This window comes from Cygnus atratus, chromosome 6 (genome assembly GCF_013377495.2).
Source record: "Cygnus atratus isolate AKBS03 ecotype Queensland, Australia chromosome 6, CAtr_DNAZoo_HiC_assembly, whole genome shotgun sequence".
Lineage (NCBI taxonomy): Eukaryota > Metazoa > Chordata > Aves > Anseriformes > Anatidae > Cygnus > Cygnus atratus.
The window spans coordinates 38370451-38386528 of record NC_066367.1 but is presented as its reverse complement, the minus strand read 5'-3'; the positions used below and the strand labels follow the sequence as shown (position 1 = coordinate 38386528).

Sequence of the window (16078 nt, the reverse complement as noted above, 5' to 3'; positions counted from 1 at the left end):
TTGCTCAATATTCCCAAGCAGAAACCAAATCTCGAATTCTTTGGAAACTTTATTAAAGATGAGCAATTTGACCAGCTGAGAAAACGTGACACATCAGAACAAAATGAAGAATGTTAGCGCTGCATCTTGGAAACGCCACGCTTGGGAGCCTGCCTTGCCCGCGTCACCGGAGCACCTTCCTACGGTTAAACACACCAGATAGCGGAGCTTTTCCACGTCAGGGTGTCGCAAGACTTTATTAACCAACGGTGTTTGGGCCCAGAAATGACACGGGGCGAGTTTATGGCCTGGGTGACTCACTGGGGAGACAGGGCCACGAGCTCACCTTCAGGATGGCCGCGTGCACCCTGGGCCCCCCCTCAGCCCCCTCCTCAGCCCCTCAGCCCCCTCCTCTGCCCCTCAGCCCCCTCCTCAGTCCTTCCTCAGCCCCTCAGCCTCTTCCTCAGCCCCTTCCTCATCCCTTCCTCAGCCTCCTCCTCATCCCTTCCTCAGCCCTTCCTCAGCCTCCTCCTCGTCCCTTCCTCAGCCCCCTCCTCAAGCCCTCCCCCTCCCCTCAGGGCCCCTCCCTCTCCCCTAGGGGGCGCCCCGCCCCGCCCCGGCAGCGCGCGCGGCCGGGGGGCGGAGCCGCGCCAGCGGTGGGCGGGACTTGGCGGCGGCGAGCCTATAAATAGGGGTGGGCGGCGGTGGGACAAAGCAGTCTGCGCGGGACCGGCGGGCGGGCGGCGGGGCGCCCGCGGCTCTGCCAACTCCACCTGGGCTTCCTCGGGCTACTTTTATTTTTTTTTTTTTCTCATTATTTTTGGGGGTGGGCGGGGGGTGAGGAGAGGCAGCCGGGTGTGGTTTTCCTTTTTCGTCGTGGCCGGCCGAGGGGGCTAAGCGGAGATCAATGAAGGAAAGAAGAGCGAGCCAGAAGTTATCGAGCAAGGCGGTGATGGATCCCAACCAGAACGTGAAGTGCAAGATCGTGGTGGTGGGAGACAGCCAGTGCGGCAAGACCGCGCTGCTCCACGTCTTCGCCAAGGACTGCTTCCCCGAGGTACGGGGGATGGGGTTTGGGGTGCCGGGGGTTTTGGGGGTCTGGGGGTCCCGGGGGTCGGGGTTCGGGCTGACCGCGTTGCGCTGTCTGCCCCTCGCAGAGCTACGTGCCCACCGTCTTCGAGAACTACACGGCCAGCTTCGAGATCGACACGCAGCGCATCGAGCTCAGCCTCTGGGACACCTCCGGTGAGCGCCGCGGGGACGGGCAGGGGCGGGGGGGGAGGGCAGGGGGTGGGCTGCGGGACCCCCGCTGCTGGGGGCTGCCCCGGGGCGGGTGGCGGCTGTGTCTGGCCGGGGCTGGGGTCCGCCGGGGTGCTGGGGGATGTGGCTGAGTTTGGGAGGGGGAGAAGGAGGACCAAGCTCCGCCGGTAGGGGCTTGGAGGGCTTGCAGAGAGGGCAGGTGGGTCAGCGGTGTGTGTCTTCCCTAGCTTGAGTGGGGAGAGCTCCCCGAAGAGATGCAGAGCTGCCCTCTGCACCTCCACTGCCACAAAACCCTGCGTTACCTAGCAGGAGAGGGAAGAGGCATTGATGGATGTTAGTGGTAAATTGAGTCGGGATATCTGAGTCCCTTGCAGGCTCCTTAGGGTCTCCTATTTACAAAATACGGTAATTTTTCCATGTTTTAGGGAGGTTTTAGAATCAAGAAAGACTAGGAAGTTGGGCATCTTTCCCCCCTGAAGATGCAGGGGGAACCATCCTTTTTTAGGAACCATCCCTTTTTACACGCCAGCATCAGCAGATGCGTGCCGCGGCTCTTCCAGGCGTGCCTTCAGTGGCCATTTCAAAATCGCCGGCTCAGATGCTTCAGAGGCTGAGGTTCTTGTGTCTGTCTCAAATTGTACATTAGGCGAGAAACCCCTCTGGATCCTGCTGTAGGTCATCCCCATGGCCACAGGCTCAGTCTGGTTAGGGTGCAGCCCCGAGCTTGCTGGTGCTGGAGAGGAGCGGGGGCAGCCAGCAAGTCTCCTCTGGATAAGTGAGTGCGCTAGGAGAAATGGTGGGGGTGAATGACATGGTAAACCATTAACACAGATGCGGATCAACATTAACTCCGCAGAAGGGATTGAAAAGAAAGAGATGGAAATACTTGATGGAGAATGCAAGCCCTATCTTCATTAGGCAGGCTTTGTATGTGCTGCATTTGGACCCATCAGATCTGTCTAAATATGAAATCGCTTCTCTTACCAGAAACTAAAATTTTAATCCCTTTTCAAAAAGGAATTTGGGCTTTGAGTTGGTTTTCGTCTTGCTGTTCAGGAAATGATTCCAAAGTCTTGCAACACAGTTACTGGGAAAAGGCAGTCTCTGTGCCCACATTCGGTATCAGCATAGTTCTAAACTGATTTTTTTTTTTTCATCTCATGCCAAATAAGACTTGGAGGCTTCTTGAGTGTGTCTGGTTTGAGCTTTCATCCTGATTACTAAGCTGGCTGTAAGAAACTCTGTGGAGTAAGGCCTTATTAAAAATTAATAGCTAGCAAAGGTATTCTGGAAAATTTTATCTTTAGCTATTAAAATGCAACGCGCGGGTTGTTTGACATGTGAAGGCCTGGAATCTGTATGTCAAAGGCTGACGACACCCTTGTAATGAAATATCCTGTAGCACTTCAAAAGATGGCAGCACCGGAACAAACACCTGCCAGCCTTTGCTTGTGCACGCCAGGCTTCCAGGCCCATCCTGGAACTAACAGGCAGTCTGGCAGAGTCGGGAGCTTCAGGACAAGTGGCTAATTTGTCTGCAATCTGAACCTAGAGAGGAAGCGTTGGAAAGATGGGATGCTCGGTCTAATAGTAGACCGAACAGCACATCCTCTGGTTGTGGGATTCTGCAGCTGAAGGCTCTCTGCAAACAGCTCTTCCTGCTGACTGCTAGAAGAAAAACTGCCCAGAGCCCATTTACCCAATGCAAAATCACATCACCAGATAAGAGACATCGGGAGATAAGATAACGTTTTAGCATTATCTTAAATTCCTGGTAATTTAGTTCTTTACAAGTCTTTGTCCTAGTCCTCTGCTGAATTACAATAAATGTCTTAATGACTTTAAAGCAGGACAAGATCTAGTTAACTTCAAAATACGATTTGTAGCTGCCAAATGCTAATGGAGGGTAATGCCCATCGCAGCATGGGCTGGGGGAGGTAATGGCCCAAGTCATGGGGCTTTTCTGCATTTCTTGAGGGGGGAGGGTGAAAAACAGATGCTCTTTAGCAGGGCTTGATTGCAATATACTGTATGTATTTCAAGATGACTTTATCGGTATTTAATATCCGTTTTTTACTCTCCAGCTGCGTCCTAGCTGGGAGCATGCCTCAGGCTACCTCTCAAATTAGTCCATACCTTAACTTAAATGCTGGTTTTCCCACTGAATGCGTTGAAAGGAAGGTACAGCTGCTCTGAGTGGTGTTTTTTTTTTTGCTCATTGAGAAAATGAAAAGAAAACCAAAACTGTAGGCATTGGTTAAAGCCTTATGTTAGAGTGAAAACAGGCCCAGCTGTCATGGTTTGGCTTTACCTATGAAATAGTCCTTTATAAAATAACATGCTTATTACTAGAGGAATCTTTACGTGCAAAATGTAGAGCATCGCATAGTTGAACCTTCAAAACCAGCTGTGTATGTATTGGGAGGTTTGTTGTATCTTGGGCATGTCCATAGAAATTTGGGACAAAACATGATCACAAGTAAGACTGGAATGGGAAGGTTCATTATTCAAATATTTTCTGGTACTGTCTAGTTCTGCAAGTCATTATAAGGATTTAAATTAGCCACAGCATTAAGGAAAACACTTGCCAACTCGAATTTCAATCGGTTTTTGGACTACCAAACCCTTTTTTTTTTTTTCAAAGCAGGAATGTCTGGTTGCAATATAACTACATCATAAATTATTCTGTTCTGTGGTAATACAGTATGGCAGTCTTGCACTCTTTGGCAGCTGTATGCACATTTTGCTAGGTACAGTATTTGAGAGAAGTTTCTTCAGGCTAAAGCTTCATAGTGTAATCTTGTGGACACCATGAAGAATGCTTGTGTATGAGACAGCTTTGTTCAACACACGTGGTTCATTTACTGAGGTTTTCCCTTCTTCCATTAAAAGTGACTACTTCGATAGGCATTTTTCTTGTACAGAAATTACATGCTGTTCGTTAGGTATACGTATCTGCCTCTCCAACAACTCCTGAGTTTCTTTTGTATTGGTTGAACAGGGGAAACTGTACTGGACACTCTGGTAGTTCTCAGCAGGGCCAGAAGTACTTGTGCGCTGCTGGGGAGTAGCATATAATTAAATCCAGAAGGGCCTTAGAGCTTTAAATCGAATTAGCTTTACTGTGATTTGAATGTGCACAATGTATTCAGCATCTACATAAAAATTTAATATTAAATTATAAAGGTTTTTTTTTGCTGAGGTATCTTTCAGAAAGTACGTGAAACATACAGGAGTCAAGTTCCTATTTCCCCGAGTTCTCTGGCAGTAAGCGGTATAAAGGAAATGTCAAATTTCTGCCTTTGCCTTCCAGTTCACTTACAAGTTGGCTGTGTTGAGCCATGTGATTTTCTTTCGTGACTGTGTAGCAGTAACTAGTCTTGATAGTTTTGTTTTTTTTTTCCCTATATAGGTAATTGGACCAAAAGTCCCGCTTTCTGTTTGAGGTACAGAGATGTAAACGCACAGTGCTATGAGTGATATTTGTGTGCTTTCCCTGAAATGGCTGAGGTGTGCTGGGAAGGAAGAAGGCCATAGCAGGGAGCCAGCTGCTTGGAGCTGCCACTGCAGTGTTTGCTGCGCTTTTTATCTAGCTGATAATCAGCAAGCCTGAGGAACTGGGAGTGAGAAGGCTGCTGTTTGTCTGTCGTTCTTCCAGCTGACCGGAGTCCAAAGGGCAGTGGAGGGGAGCGCCCGGTGGCGATGTGCAAGTAGCCCGGTGCTGCCCAGCTCCATGCTGCTGGCAGGACGTTTGGGGCTCAGCCTCCTCATCCACAGTGACAGGCATTCAGCTCTCCGGGGTCTAGCAGCTTAGGGCAGTGCTAAGTCGTCCAAAAGAAAAAAAAAATAGCATGCTTTAACTTTCAATGATGTGAATAATTTTGGCGTTTATTAATGTAGCAATGCCTAAGCCTAAGCTTTGGCATCTTCTGTATACTGAAGCCAAGCACGCTGCTTGGGAGGGGTTTAATTCGCTTTAACAGCTGAACTTGTGCTGTATTTTGCATGAAGCATAGGAGTTGAAAAAAAGTAGAGCATTCTTATTGTGTAAATTTGGCTTAGATTATTTAAGCTGCCAAACAGATAAAATCGGGGATTGCAACTGGAATATACTTTCACCACAAAACAAGATGAACTACAGCATTATCAGCGATCCCTTGATAAAACTGATAAATCATTCATGTTGTCCCTGACAAAAATGTTTTACTTTGTAAGAGCAGAATCGCAAACACAAGCAGGCTTATTTTTTTCACGAATACCATAGCTGTAGCCTTGCATTCTCCTTCTGTTTTCCAGGGTTGGCATGGTTTCAAATCTGCAGACTAACTTGAAAAAGACTGAACAGCCTTGCTGGGCTGTGTTCAAGTTGTCTGTTCAGACTTGAGCCTCATTCCTGAGATTCCTCGGTTCTGAGGGTTTCTGGGTGAAATGATGAAATGCCAGATTGAATAGCCTCGCCACGGTAAGGACCGGGGCTGCTCTTTATTTGCGAAATAATAAACGTTCGGTTATTGCAGTCGAATGAGACCAGGAAACTTCTTTTGTCGGTGCTGCTGCGCGAGGACTTTAAATGATTCCAGTTTGTTCTGCCGCACACCGCCCTGAGGAGAAAAATGTGTCAAATACTCCTCGCTTGCATCTGGACGGAAGGACTGCCTATAAAAGTACATGTATTCTAGTTCAGCATCTTTAATACGAGAGGTTCAGAAGGAAAACCTGAAAAGAAAAACCCTCAAAACAAACACAGCTACAGCTGACACAGTAAGAGGAATCTCTGGTCTGAAGGTGGTGACTGTGTGTATACATAAATACACGCTGATGGACATATATGGTGCGTTGTGTCCTTGGAGGCTGCTGAGTGAGAAGTTAGGTATGTGTCTACGGAATTAGTTTCTGGGTGAGGCTTTCTGAGCCTCCTTTCCAGCCGGCAGCCCTGTGGCCGAGCGCTGAGGATCCCAAAGGTGGCAGCTCGCCTTGCCCTGACTTGCCCGTGCTCGGCAGGGAGGCATGCAGGCTGCTGGCTGTGAGGCGCTGCTGCCGCGGCCTGTTTGAAGGTGCCGGGCCACAGGGGTGGCTAGCGAGGGTGCCGGCTGGTTGCCCAGGGCTAGCAGCTCGCCAGGGCTAGCAGCTCGGCCCGGGGGCACTCAGGCGGTGCTGAGCTGGGTAGCAGTGCTGCAGGCAGCTGGGAAGGTCATACCAATAGTCCTGCAAGCTGGGTCTATCTCAGAGCGAGTGCTTTTCTGGTCAGCTCAGCTTAGATTTCCTCCTGACGTGTCATTTACTGCCGAAGACAGCTAGCTGGTTTTTTTAAAGAGTGGTTTTTGACAGCTGCCTCTTCGTTAGATTGACATCATTTATGAAGATGAGCGTTTGAATAAAATAAGTCTTGTTCAACAAATTACCTTCTGCTACCTAGTTTGGTAATGCTTCATTCCCCATGTGTTACTCTTCATTTCAAAAACAACATTCCTGGGATTCTTGACTCCTTCCTTCTAGTATAAGCTGTCCAACTGAAGTCATCTGTGATACGTTCACACCATTCCCCGCTCTGCTCTGTGCAACAGCATGAGCTGTCTGTCAGTTAAAAACTCAAGGAATTTCTCTAATCCAGTTAATAGTCTCTGTTCAGCCTCTGAGACCTTACAATTAGTTCTAGGTAGTTTGAAAATTGGAGATATAATTGGCTGATAACCCCAAAAGTCATGCCTGCTAACTCTTGAAAGCTGCATTCTTGTTGCGTATGTTCGATGCTGGACTTTAGGTTTGTGAAAGACAAATACCTGAATAAGAATATATGCCTTAGTGCATTTTAAGTTACAGGCATGCATTTTAAAGCCCAAGCCCTGATCCTGTTGGACAACTTAACTGTTTAAGTACCCTTCTGAATCAGAAATGCATTCTGCTCAGTAAATGAAGCTTCAGCAGAGTTAAAGGCCAAACCAAGTGGTGGCTGAGTGAATGGAACTTTCTAGAAAAAGGGGAGATTTCCCCCAAATGTTCTTCCAGGTTCAAAAGATGCTAAAAAAGAGATTTCTGACTGCAGATGAAGTTGTAACTCTGAACATCATGAAAAGTCTTAAAGAAACTCGTCATATCCCTTAATAGCTCTCGAAGTAAAACAGTTGTAACATGCAACATTGGACCTATTTATGTTCCTTCAGATTACCAGATTAGCTTTTGATCTCATTGATCAAAATTTGTTTTATGGGCTATACATAAATGTTTACTACAGGCGTGTATTGGCTTACAAATCAGTGCCTCTTTGTGACAGATAACTTGCTCGTGTCTGTCTACAGGGTTGGAATTCTTTCCTGGTCAAGCACTGGAACAACTGCTTTAAACCTAAGCAAGAGGGTTTTTTTTTCTGAAAATTACCAATATCCATGACAACTGAAGATGCTTTTTGCACTTGGAACTTTGTTCTAAATTAAAAATTCAAAGCTGATTTCAAAATTACTGCTTTTTTTTACATGAAAATGCAACTATGGAAAATCTCCTTTGAAGACATGCTTTAATGCTTTTTTCACCCCCCTCAAAGTCAAATTCCTGCAGATTATTGCTGGTACTTAAACTTGGGCTGACGCTATTTCCTTTTTCTGGTTACTGGGGGCATCACAAGCTTTCAGTGGGAGATGAATCACTGGGGCGCCATCCCTCTTAACTGCTTGGGAAAGCTGTTGCTTTTGTAGGTGAGAAGCAAAAGGACGGGGGAATTAAGAATCTTGTCTTTTGGGAGTACGGAGTGGTTTTGAGGAAAAGCTGGTAGCTAGGTGATATTTAAGAGCTTTGCTGAAAACCTTTCAAAACTTTCTGGATATGTTTGATTGTAGAAAGCGAAAAATATGTACTGATAATAATGTTTTCTTTTCCTGCAGGCTCTCCTTATTATGACAATGTCCGTCCGCTTTCTTATCCTGACTCTGATGCCGTCTTGATCTGCTTTGACATTAGTCGGCCAGAAACTCTTGACAGTGTGCTAAAAAAGGCAAGTGTTTAAGAAAGGTTTGAGGAGAGAACTGTTTATATGTAGCTTGTCTTTAAATCTCTGAAGAGTGGTGCTGTTTCCTATGTTAGAAACTTAAGTTTTGTTGTTTTTTTTCTTTTAATGGAAAGAAGACCAGACTCTGCTCTGCACTGCTAGGATTTGAAATCATTGATTTGGAAGTGATTTAATGTTAACTGAAAAAAAAAAAAAAACACACCATGTAATGGAACCTCAGGGTTGAAGTAAATTCTCATTCCTCAGCCCTTAGACACCAATTAATCGTTGAGGGTGGCATTGGGTGCAGCAAGAAACTGTCTCTGTCACATTCATATAAAAAACAGGACTGAGAAACTTTGCTGTGTTGCAGAGACAGTTAAAAGTGTCTATAGAGCATTTGGACTTATGCCATGGCTTTACATAATTCCTCAGTCTTAAGCTAGAAGGAGCCAGTAAGAAATGCCTCTGGGAGACACCAGAAAACCTAGCAATAGCATAGAAATGTAATTCTGCACCAAACTTCAGAATTTTTCAGAAACTCAATGACCCAAGAATCAGAGCCTGACTTCCCCTGAGTTAAATCTCTTTGTTTAAGAGTTGAGCTCTGTGTTCACAAGGTGGTCCTGGCCCTCCCCGCCGTCACTGGGCATGACTCAAACTTTGTGGTGTTGTCTTTAAGGCGTAACGATGTGAAGTTCCTTTTGCTCTGTAGCTGGGGCCAGTGATTCTTGTTTCACTGGGGCATAAAGCAGCATGTGGTGCTCTGAATAATGTACAGAAAGTACTTCAGACTATTCTCTGCTTACTATGCCAGCAAGCATCTAGAGCTGTCTTTGTTTTCTGTCACTGTTACTGTTGGTTACTGTACTGTTGCTTAATCAGGAAGAGATTTTTGTTAATATGCTTTTAAACCCAAATTATATTCTTAAATTTTAGGGATTGTATGATCTGGTCAGATTGGGCTGCAGAATTGTTGGCTTTCTTGTATTCACAAAGTTAACCATGTATGGGTTATGGGCAAGAAAACAAAATAATATGATACGTGTTCTGTTTGAAGGACTTCCTCACTGGACCCTTGACAGATTTGTATATATTTGGATATAGCAGATACATAGCAACACATACTTTGTGGTCATAGAGGCCGGGCCTCTAGTTCAGTCTTGAGGAACCACTGGATGTGGTAACACCAGCTTGCTTTGGTTCCTCTCTGTACGTGGCTGTGGCTAGGTGCTTGCCGCCTGTGAGGAGTGACAGGTCTGCAAACCTTTATTCATGCAGGCAAACAGTCTCGATTACTAAGTCAGTGGACTTAGTGAGTGTAGGAGATTGTAAGTTTTCATCCTTGACCAGATAATGCTGGAACTAATGCCTTCAGAAATTAGCTTGAAGGTAAATACAACTATTATGTAAGAGTATTTCCACATGAAATGTCATGACTTATTAAACTCCATCTTGTATCCATTGCTTCTTTGAATTTAAGCATTCAACTATGCAAATATAACAACAACCTAATATTTTACAGTGGAAAGGTGAAATCCAGGAGTTTTGTCCAAACACCAAAATGCTTCTGGTTGGTTGCAAGTCGGATCTGCGCACGGATGTAAGCACACTAGTAGAACTTTCCAATCACAGGCAGACACCCGTGTCCTATGACCAGGTATGTGCCATCTCATTCTTTGTCCTTTGGGGTGGAGGATAAGACAGTTCTCTATCACTGTAGCCATCTTTATGAACAAATTCTCCCTCCTTGTTGACAAGTGCAGAAGGCAAATACATGGACTAAAGGAAAAGCCTACCTACGCAGTAGATGCAGCAGAAAATCATGCAGTCCCACAAAGCATGTTTTAAGCATCATAGATTGTAGCCTTACTGATTGTGTGGAGTCTTTTAAGTGAATTGAAAAATAAGCTTACTGCTTTTCTGTGCCTGCAGAGGCCAGAGCAGTGACTGCGAGGTGTGGCTTGTCCTGTTCATTTACTGGTGATAAAATCTTGTCTTCACACTTGAGTTGAATGTCATACATATGACTCAAGCATCATGACAATTATTTCATGTAATCTGACCCCTTTAAAGTCCCACTGCTTGAAATCACCTTGTAGCTCCCTGTGAAGGTGGCAGCAAATCCAGAAAGCATCTTAATCCTGGGCAGTGGTTCTCTTGTTGGGAAGTGAGAAGGTTGGAGCCAGTCATCGTGAGATGGAGACACTGAGGTGAAAAAGGGGAAAGGAACCAGGCCATGGGAGAACAGGAGGCAGAGAACGGGGGGGAAACTAAGATCTAAGATAAACTTCCCCTTACTACTTGTGTATATAGTGCATTGCAGCTGAATCACAGTGGTGGTTTCAGATATACACCCCCCAGGGTGCAAGAGTGCAAGTGTTACCTGCATAGGTAGTTCTGCCTGGCCCGTGTATCCTGCACTATGAAACAGTTTTTGATGTCTTACCCAAAACCTCAGGTTTTCCAAACCAACAGCTCCTAATATGTGATTACTAATAATGCAGCCTCCTACAGCATGTTTAAATTTGAAAATGAGGAGCTGCCGTGAACTGAGTATCTTAATTAAAATACAGCACGGGTTGTTTTTTTGTGATGGCTTATGCTGGTTATGGTATTTTTTTTTCTGTGCTTGGCTCAGTGAACATCTCTCCATTTCAGACAGTTTTAAGTGAAACTAAATGCCAGCTCTTGTGCCTTTCTAGAAAGGAAATAGTCTGCCACTTACGGCATACCCAAGGTCATATGTTTTAAATTTTGTTGTGGTTCTTCAATAAAATGATCAAGTTTGACCCTTTTTTGGAGTTAGTGATTGAAAAGCTACTGACAGAGGGGTTTGCCACCTAGATCCGAAGATTCCCTTCTCTCCTGATGTCACAACTCCTTAGGAAGGGCAAAGTCATAAACTTTTACTTACTAGCCAAAGAGAAAATTGTACATGATTCAGTGAAGCCCCTACTTGAACAAACTCGCGCGATCTTGTGTGCACTTCAGGAGAGCATAACCTGAGCTGTGGTTGTGTGTCTTGTGGGTGCCAAAGCACAGCAGTGGCCTGAAGCAACCCAGGGCTCTCCTGTGCTATTTTCAGGGAAGGATCCAGTCCTCTGGGGTGAAGATACACAACTTCTTTTTAGATTCCCTGCCTTGCTAAGTCAGGTTGGGATCAGAGCTCAGTGGGGTTTTCCTCATTTCTCTTAGCTGCATAAGGAAGTGTTTGGAGGATAAATTCAGCCGATGCTGACACCCTGTCCCCAGTATCCTAGATAATTTCCAGTCGGCTACACCTGAGCAAACAATTTTGAGGAACTGAGATAGGTTGAGCTGAGTAGGAGTTGAGGTGTTTAACAGTGGGGAGGGTTTGGTCCAAACCAAGTCTTTTATCAGCCAATCCCACTTAAACTGATAAGAAAGCAGCTGCATCAGTGCGAGGCAAATAGTGCATAATGATGTGGGTCCAGATGGATCGGTGCCATCAGCCCGGCTGTTACAGCTGGGAGCAAAGAGGAGGGGTTGTACTGGCTCGTGTCCTGCTTGCCTCTACCTCAGGCCCATGGATACATGAGGATCATCAAGGATGTGCTTGGATGTAGTAACTGACTAGGAAGATTGTCCCTCCGAAGTAAAATTCCATTAAAACAGTTCTGCTTTTTCACACGATATTGTATTGTCTTCCTGTAGGACCCTGGGGTATTGTCATCTACTGGCTTTGCTTGTTGTTTTTCTTGTGCTGCTAGAACAAATACCTCGGCTTTGACTTCTAACACACTTAACATTGCAAAAGAAGGGCTTGTCTAGCCACTGAAGTCCTTTTATTTTTGTCCCTTCCCTAGCTACGAGCCCAGAAACGTCCAGCTCTTCTCCCCATAAGCTTTGTCCCCTAGCAGAAGTGTAACAAGGGTTTTTCCCCTGTGTGCTGTTCTCCAGGACAGGGACGTGTCGACTAGCCTGAATAAGTCCTGCCGGTACTTTCCTGTGTCGCTGCGGTTATTTGCAGGTCACTGGGCTTATCGTCTCTATTTCAAATGGTATTTATCTGTATGTGAGAGAATGCGTGAATGCAGCTTGGAACCAAAGCTCTGTTTATTTTGCAAAATTAGCTGCTGGCTGTCATACTTGAGCTTTAGCTTTGGTTTTCACAGAACATTGTGTATGGAAAACAGTGCTGAAAAGTAATTGTATGGTTTGCTTTGGCTCGCTGGAAACTTGGTATTGATTGCATGTTCTTTTTTCCCTTAGGGTGCAAATATGGCCAAACAGATTGGAGCAGCTACGTATATTGAATGCTCAGCCTTACAGTCAGAAAACAGCGTCAGAGACATTTTTCATGTTGCCACCTTGGCGTGTGTGAATAAAACAAATAAAAATGTTAAACGAAACAAATCGCAGAGGGCAACAAAGCGAATTTCACACATGCCTGGCAGGCCAGAACTTTCTACAGTGGCTACAGACTTGCGAAAGGACAAAGCAAAGAGTTGCACGGTGATGTGAAGGACCTCGGTTTCGTTGGGCAGGAGGAAGAGAGTGTTCGGGAGAGGTGGAGGCTCGATGAAGTATACAGCCACGTGGTATTTAATGGGTGCTTATGCCAGTGCTTTAAAGGAGACTCTTCACCTATTGTGTGAGACTGTACTTAGGAACTGAGCGTGTAGACCAAGCAGGGAGAAGAAATAGCTCTAAATGAGGTGGCATCAGGAAATGATACATGGAAGAAAATGCCAAAAAAAAAAAAAAAGAACATGTGAATGTGCTGAGAAGGTGAATGGGGAAAAAAACACTGAGAAGAAGAGAGATGTCATTGACAGTGCTTGTTTCTTTTATTGATGCTCTGCTCCTGGATGCTACCACTTTGATTTCTTTAAAATAATACTTTAATGTTTTTTTTAAAGATGACATTATTAATATGCCCTCTTTAAGGAACTGTCCCTGTGACCTTGTAGTTGGTTTTCCAAAGGATATGATCTAATTTTTCAGTAGCTCGTCGTTGAGATGGAGAGTATACCAAGGCCTATACGTCACCTAGAGGAAAACACTGTACGTGAGAAGTTTGGAGTTTTGCCTTCCTGAGATGGCAACGCAAGCTAAATTTTATCACTTTGGTCATGAAGATGACTGTTTGAGGTTTCCCAGTATTTTAGGTGCCCGGCTGCAGCAGAATTAAATGGATCACATCGGGGCGTGGGGGCAAACTGCCTGCCTGTTACAGGACTCTGACTTTCCATTCCTCTTTGTGATTGTAATTTAAAGTGGAAATGATCTCAAGTTCTGGTGTACTGTATGGGTATTTCACTGTAGGTTCAGCTATAAAATCAACTGAAAGGTGCTAAGAGCTATGATGACAAACGATCCTTAGTTTAAGAAAAAATAATAGTTCGTTCAGCCTTACTGCCCATCTGGGGAAGCCCTGGGACTCCTCTGCTCCTAGTAGGAGTCAAGAGCCCGGTGGTTCCCAAGATCTAGCCCTCTGTAAATGCTATGGAGAAGTGCTACTCCGTGTTATGGTTCTCTGCAACTATGTTTGTAAAAACCCAAGAATCTGCAAATGAGCCAGCAGAGCCAGATTATCTTCTGTTAGACACTCGCGTACAGTTACTTGGGGCAGCCGTGTCTCGCGGCAGACTTCATTTGCTCGTGGTGAGTGCTGTGAGGAAATGGAGTCTGAAGAACTGTGATGCCTTAAGGGGTCCCCAGTGGAAACTGGATACTATGTTTAGTCTTTAGGACTAATATATACATATCCAGACAGCAATCATTAACCATTACATCAGTGAACTGGTTAAGTTCTTTTTTTGCTTGCTGATTACTATCGTTACGTTAAATATATCGGCCTTTAAAATTGTTTGCAACTGTTTACTGACCGACTTAACTTCATAGCTTCTCTCGAAAGGAAGATACTGTAAGCTCTAACCAGTGTGGCTATAGCTTGTTGAGAACAAGCATTTTGTTTCCAAGGATGATGCTTCATTTTTGAAGTGTTAAAGCTGTGTTCACTTCTGCAAAGGGTAAAGGATTACCATAATTAAAACTCAACTGTGTGTGTTCCTGGCACTTTTTTTCATCTGATAAAAGAAGAAAAAAATCCATTCCAATTATTTCCCACACAAAATGACATTCTTACCACCATAATAAGCTTTTGACTGATGCAACAGTGCGCTTAGGGCAGTATTACAAAATAGCTGGTAAGTGCTTTCTGTATTTAAATATTGTGGAAAAAAATAAGTTATAACTGTTATAAAACAGGACATTCATTACTTTTTTAATTGGTGAAGTCACTTTGTATGTTTGGTTAATGTTTCTGCAGTATTTATTAAATTACCATTCTTTTCTTTGAATTAAAAACAAGTAATTGACTTGTAGCAGAAACGGCCTTGGTGTGTTGGTTCGTTCATACTTGTGCATGTGTTGTGGACGTAATCGTACTGAGCTGCAGGCCAGCCATAGCTTGGGATTGGAATGTGATTTGAGTAGAAATCAATCTTACTGGTGCTTGGAACAGCCTTTTGGGTTTTTCTGGAGTTTGAGTAGGTAGTATGGATTATTGGAGTTGCATTTCCCCAAAAATCAGGCAGGCAGGGGAAACTAGAGCAAGCAAACAAGTGAAGTGTGGTTTGTTTTGGCCTCCAAAGCATTACATGTTCTTTTTAAAAGATTTCGTACATTGAAGTTGTTCAAGGAACCGTTCCTGAGTGCTGTCTGTGAGTTAGCAGCAGGCACAGCCTAGTTTCTTGTTAGGATGTGGCTGCTGTGACTCTCAGAAGTGGGGTTCTAGCAAGCAGCTCTGTTAGGTATTGAGGCTTCCTTTTGGATATGAAGGATGCAATTCTGAGTGCAGCCAGGGCAGTCCTTACTGCCTTTTGAGTTTTCTCCCCAAAACTCATAAAATTAAGGCTAGGGAGCTCTTAAGTTTCTCACTTTGGGGTCTAGCAAAGCACGCATGTTCTCTCCATGTTTCTGAAGTCCCGCTGAAGTCCCAGCATCTCACTAGTGCCTGTAGTTGTCCTGTGCTGACCCGATCACCCTTTCCTCTCTCTGATGACAGTTTCAGCATTTTTTGTTCCCTGTTTGTTTATGCTGTAGCTGAGCAGATGATTTACTGTGCGAGAAGGCATCCCTCGCTGGTAGGACGCTGCTGGGTTGTCACTCCCTGGGGAGGTGGCCTTTCGGCAGCTCATGAATGCCTGGACACGGCTGGGCAGCCCTCGTGGCAGCACGCGGCAGGGCTGGAGCTCGCCTTGGCAGGCTGCATCCCTCGCCTAAAAAGCCACATCTCCCTCGAGGTCTGCGTTTGTCTCGCTCAGCCTCTCGTCTTTCCGTCTGGGTATGTTTGTGTCAGTGATGTGTTCTTCATGATGGGATTTAAGGATGCTTTGTAGGTTACTGTGGTCATGCATTAAGTCCTCTCGTCGTTAAACCAAAGTAATTGACTCCTTCACCAATGACTTTGAATTTTTTGCTATAAAGGATGTTTTGCAATGCATATTTAGCCAACTGTGTGCCTCAGCACTCTGCTCAGCTTTTTGACACCTTTATCAGAATAACCCGAGAGCAGCATTAGGCCATGCCACCTTCCCTAGCAGTGTTCTCCTCTCCTCCTCTCCCTTCTCCCCCTTTCTCCTCTTTGTGTCCATATGCCCCCGGTTTCTCCATGACCACTCTGCCCCATGTTGCAGCTGGAGCCACCTTCGGGCATGCTCTGGAGCAAGAGCTGGTCCCCCAGGTCCTCACTGCTCATCCTCCTGCCACCAGGCTGTGACACAGCTGGGTTCTGCTTGCATTGCTGGAGCAGAACGTGCTGCATGTTCTTAAAAACTTGCCCCTCTCCCAGCTTTTGTAGATCCCGCTATTTATTTTCAGTCCTGATCT

General features: G+C 45.3%; 1 protein-coding gene across 1 annotated transcript; it reads left to right on the top strand.

The window, feature by feature from the left end:
- The first annotated feature begins 690 nt into the window (after positions 1–690).
- RND3 (Rho family GTPase 3) lies at positions 691–14578 on the top strand. The gene is made up of 5 exons (XM_035566082.2): positions 691–1036; positions 1137–1224; positions 8115–8224; positions 9744–9878; positions 12455–14578. Exons 1-5 carry the CDS (start codon positions 887–889, stop codon positions 12704–12706), a joined length of 735 nt encoding a protein of 244 aa, XP_035421975.1. The 5' UTR covers positions 691–886; the 3' UTR covers positions 12707–14578.
- Positions 14579–16078: the final 1500 nt, after the last annotated feature.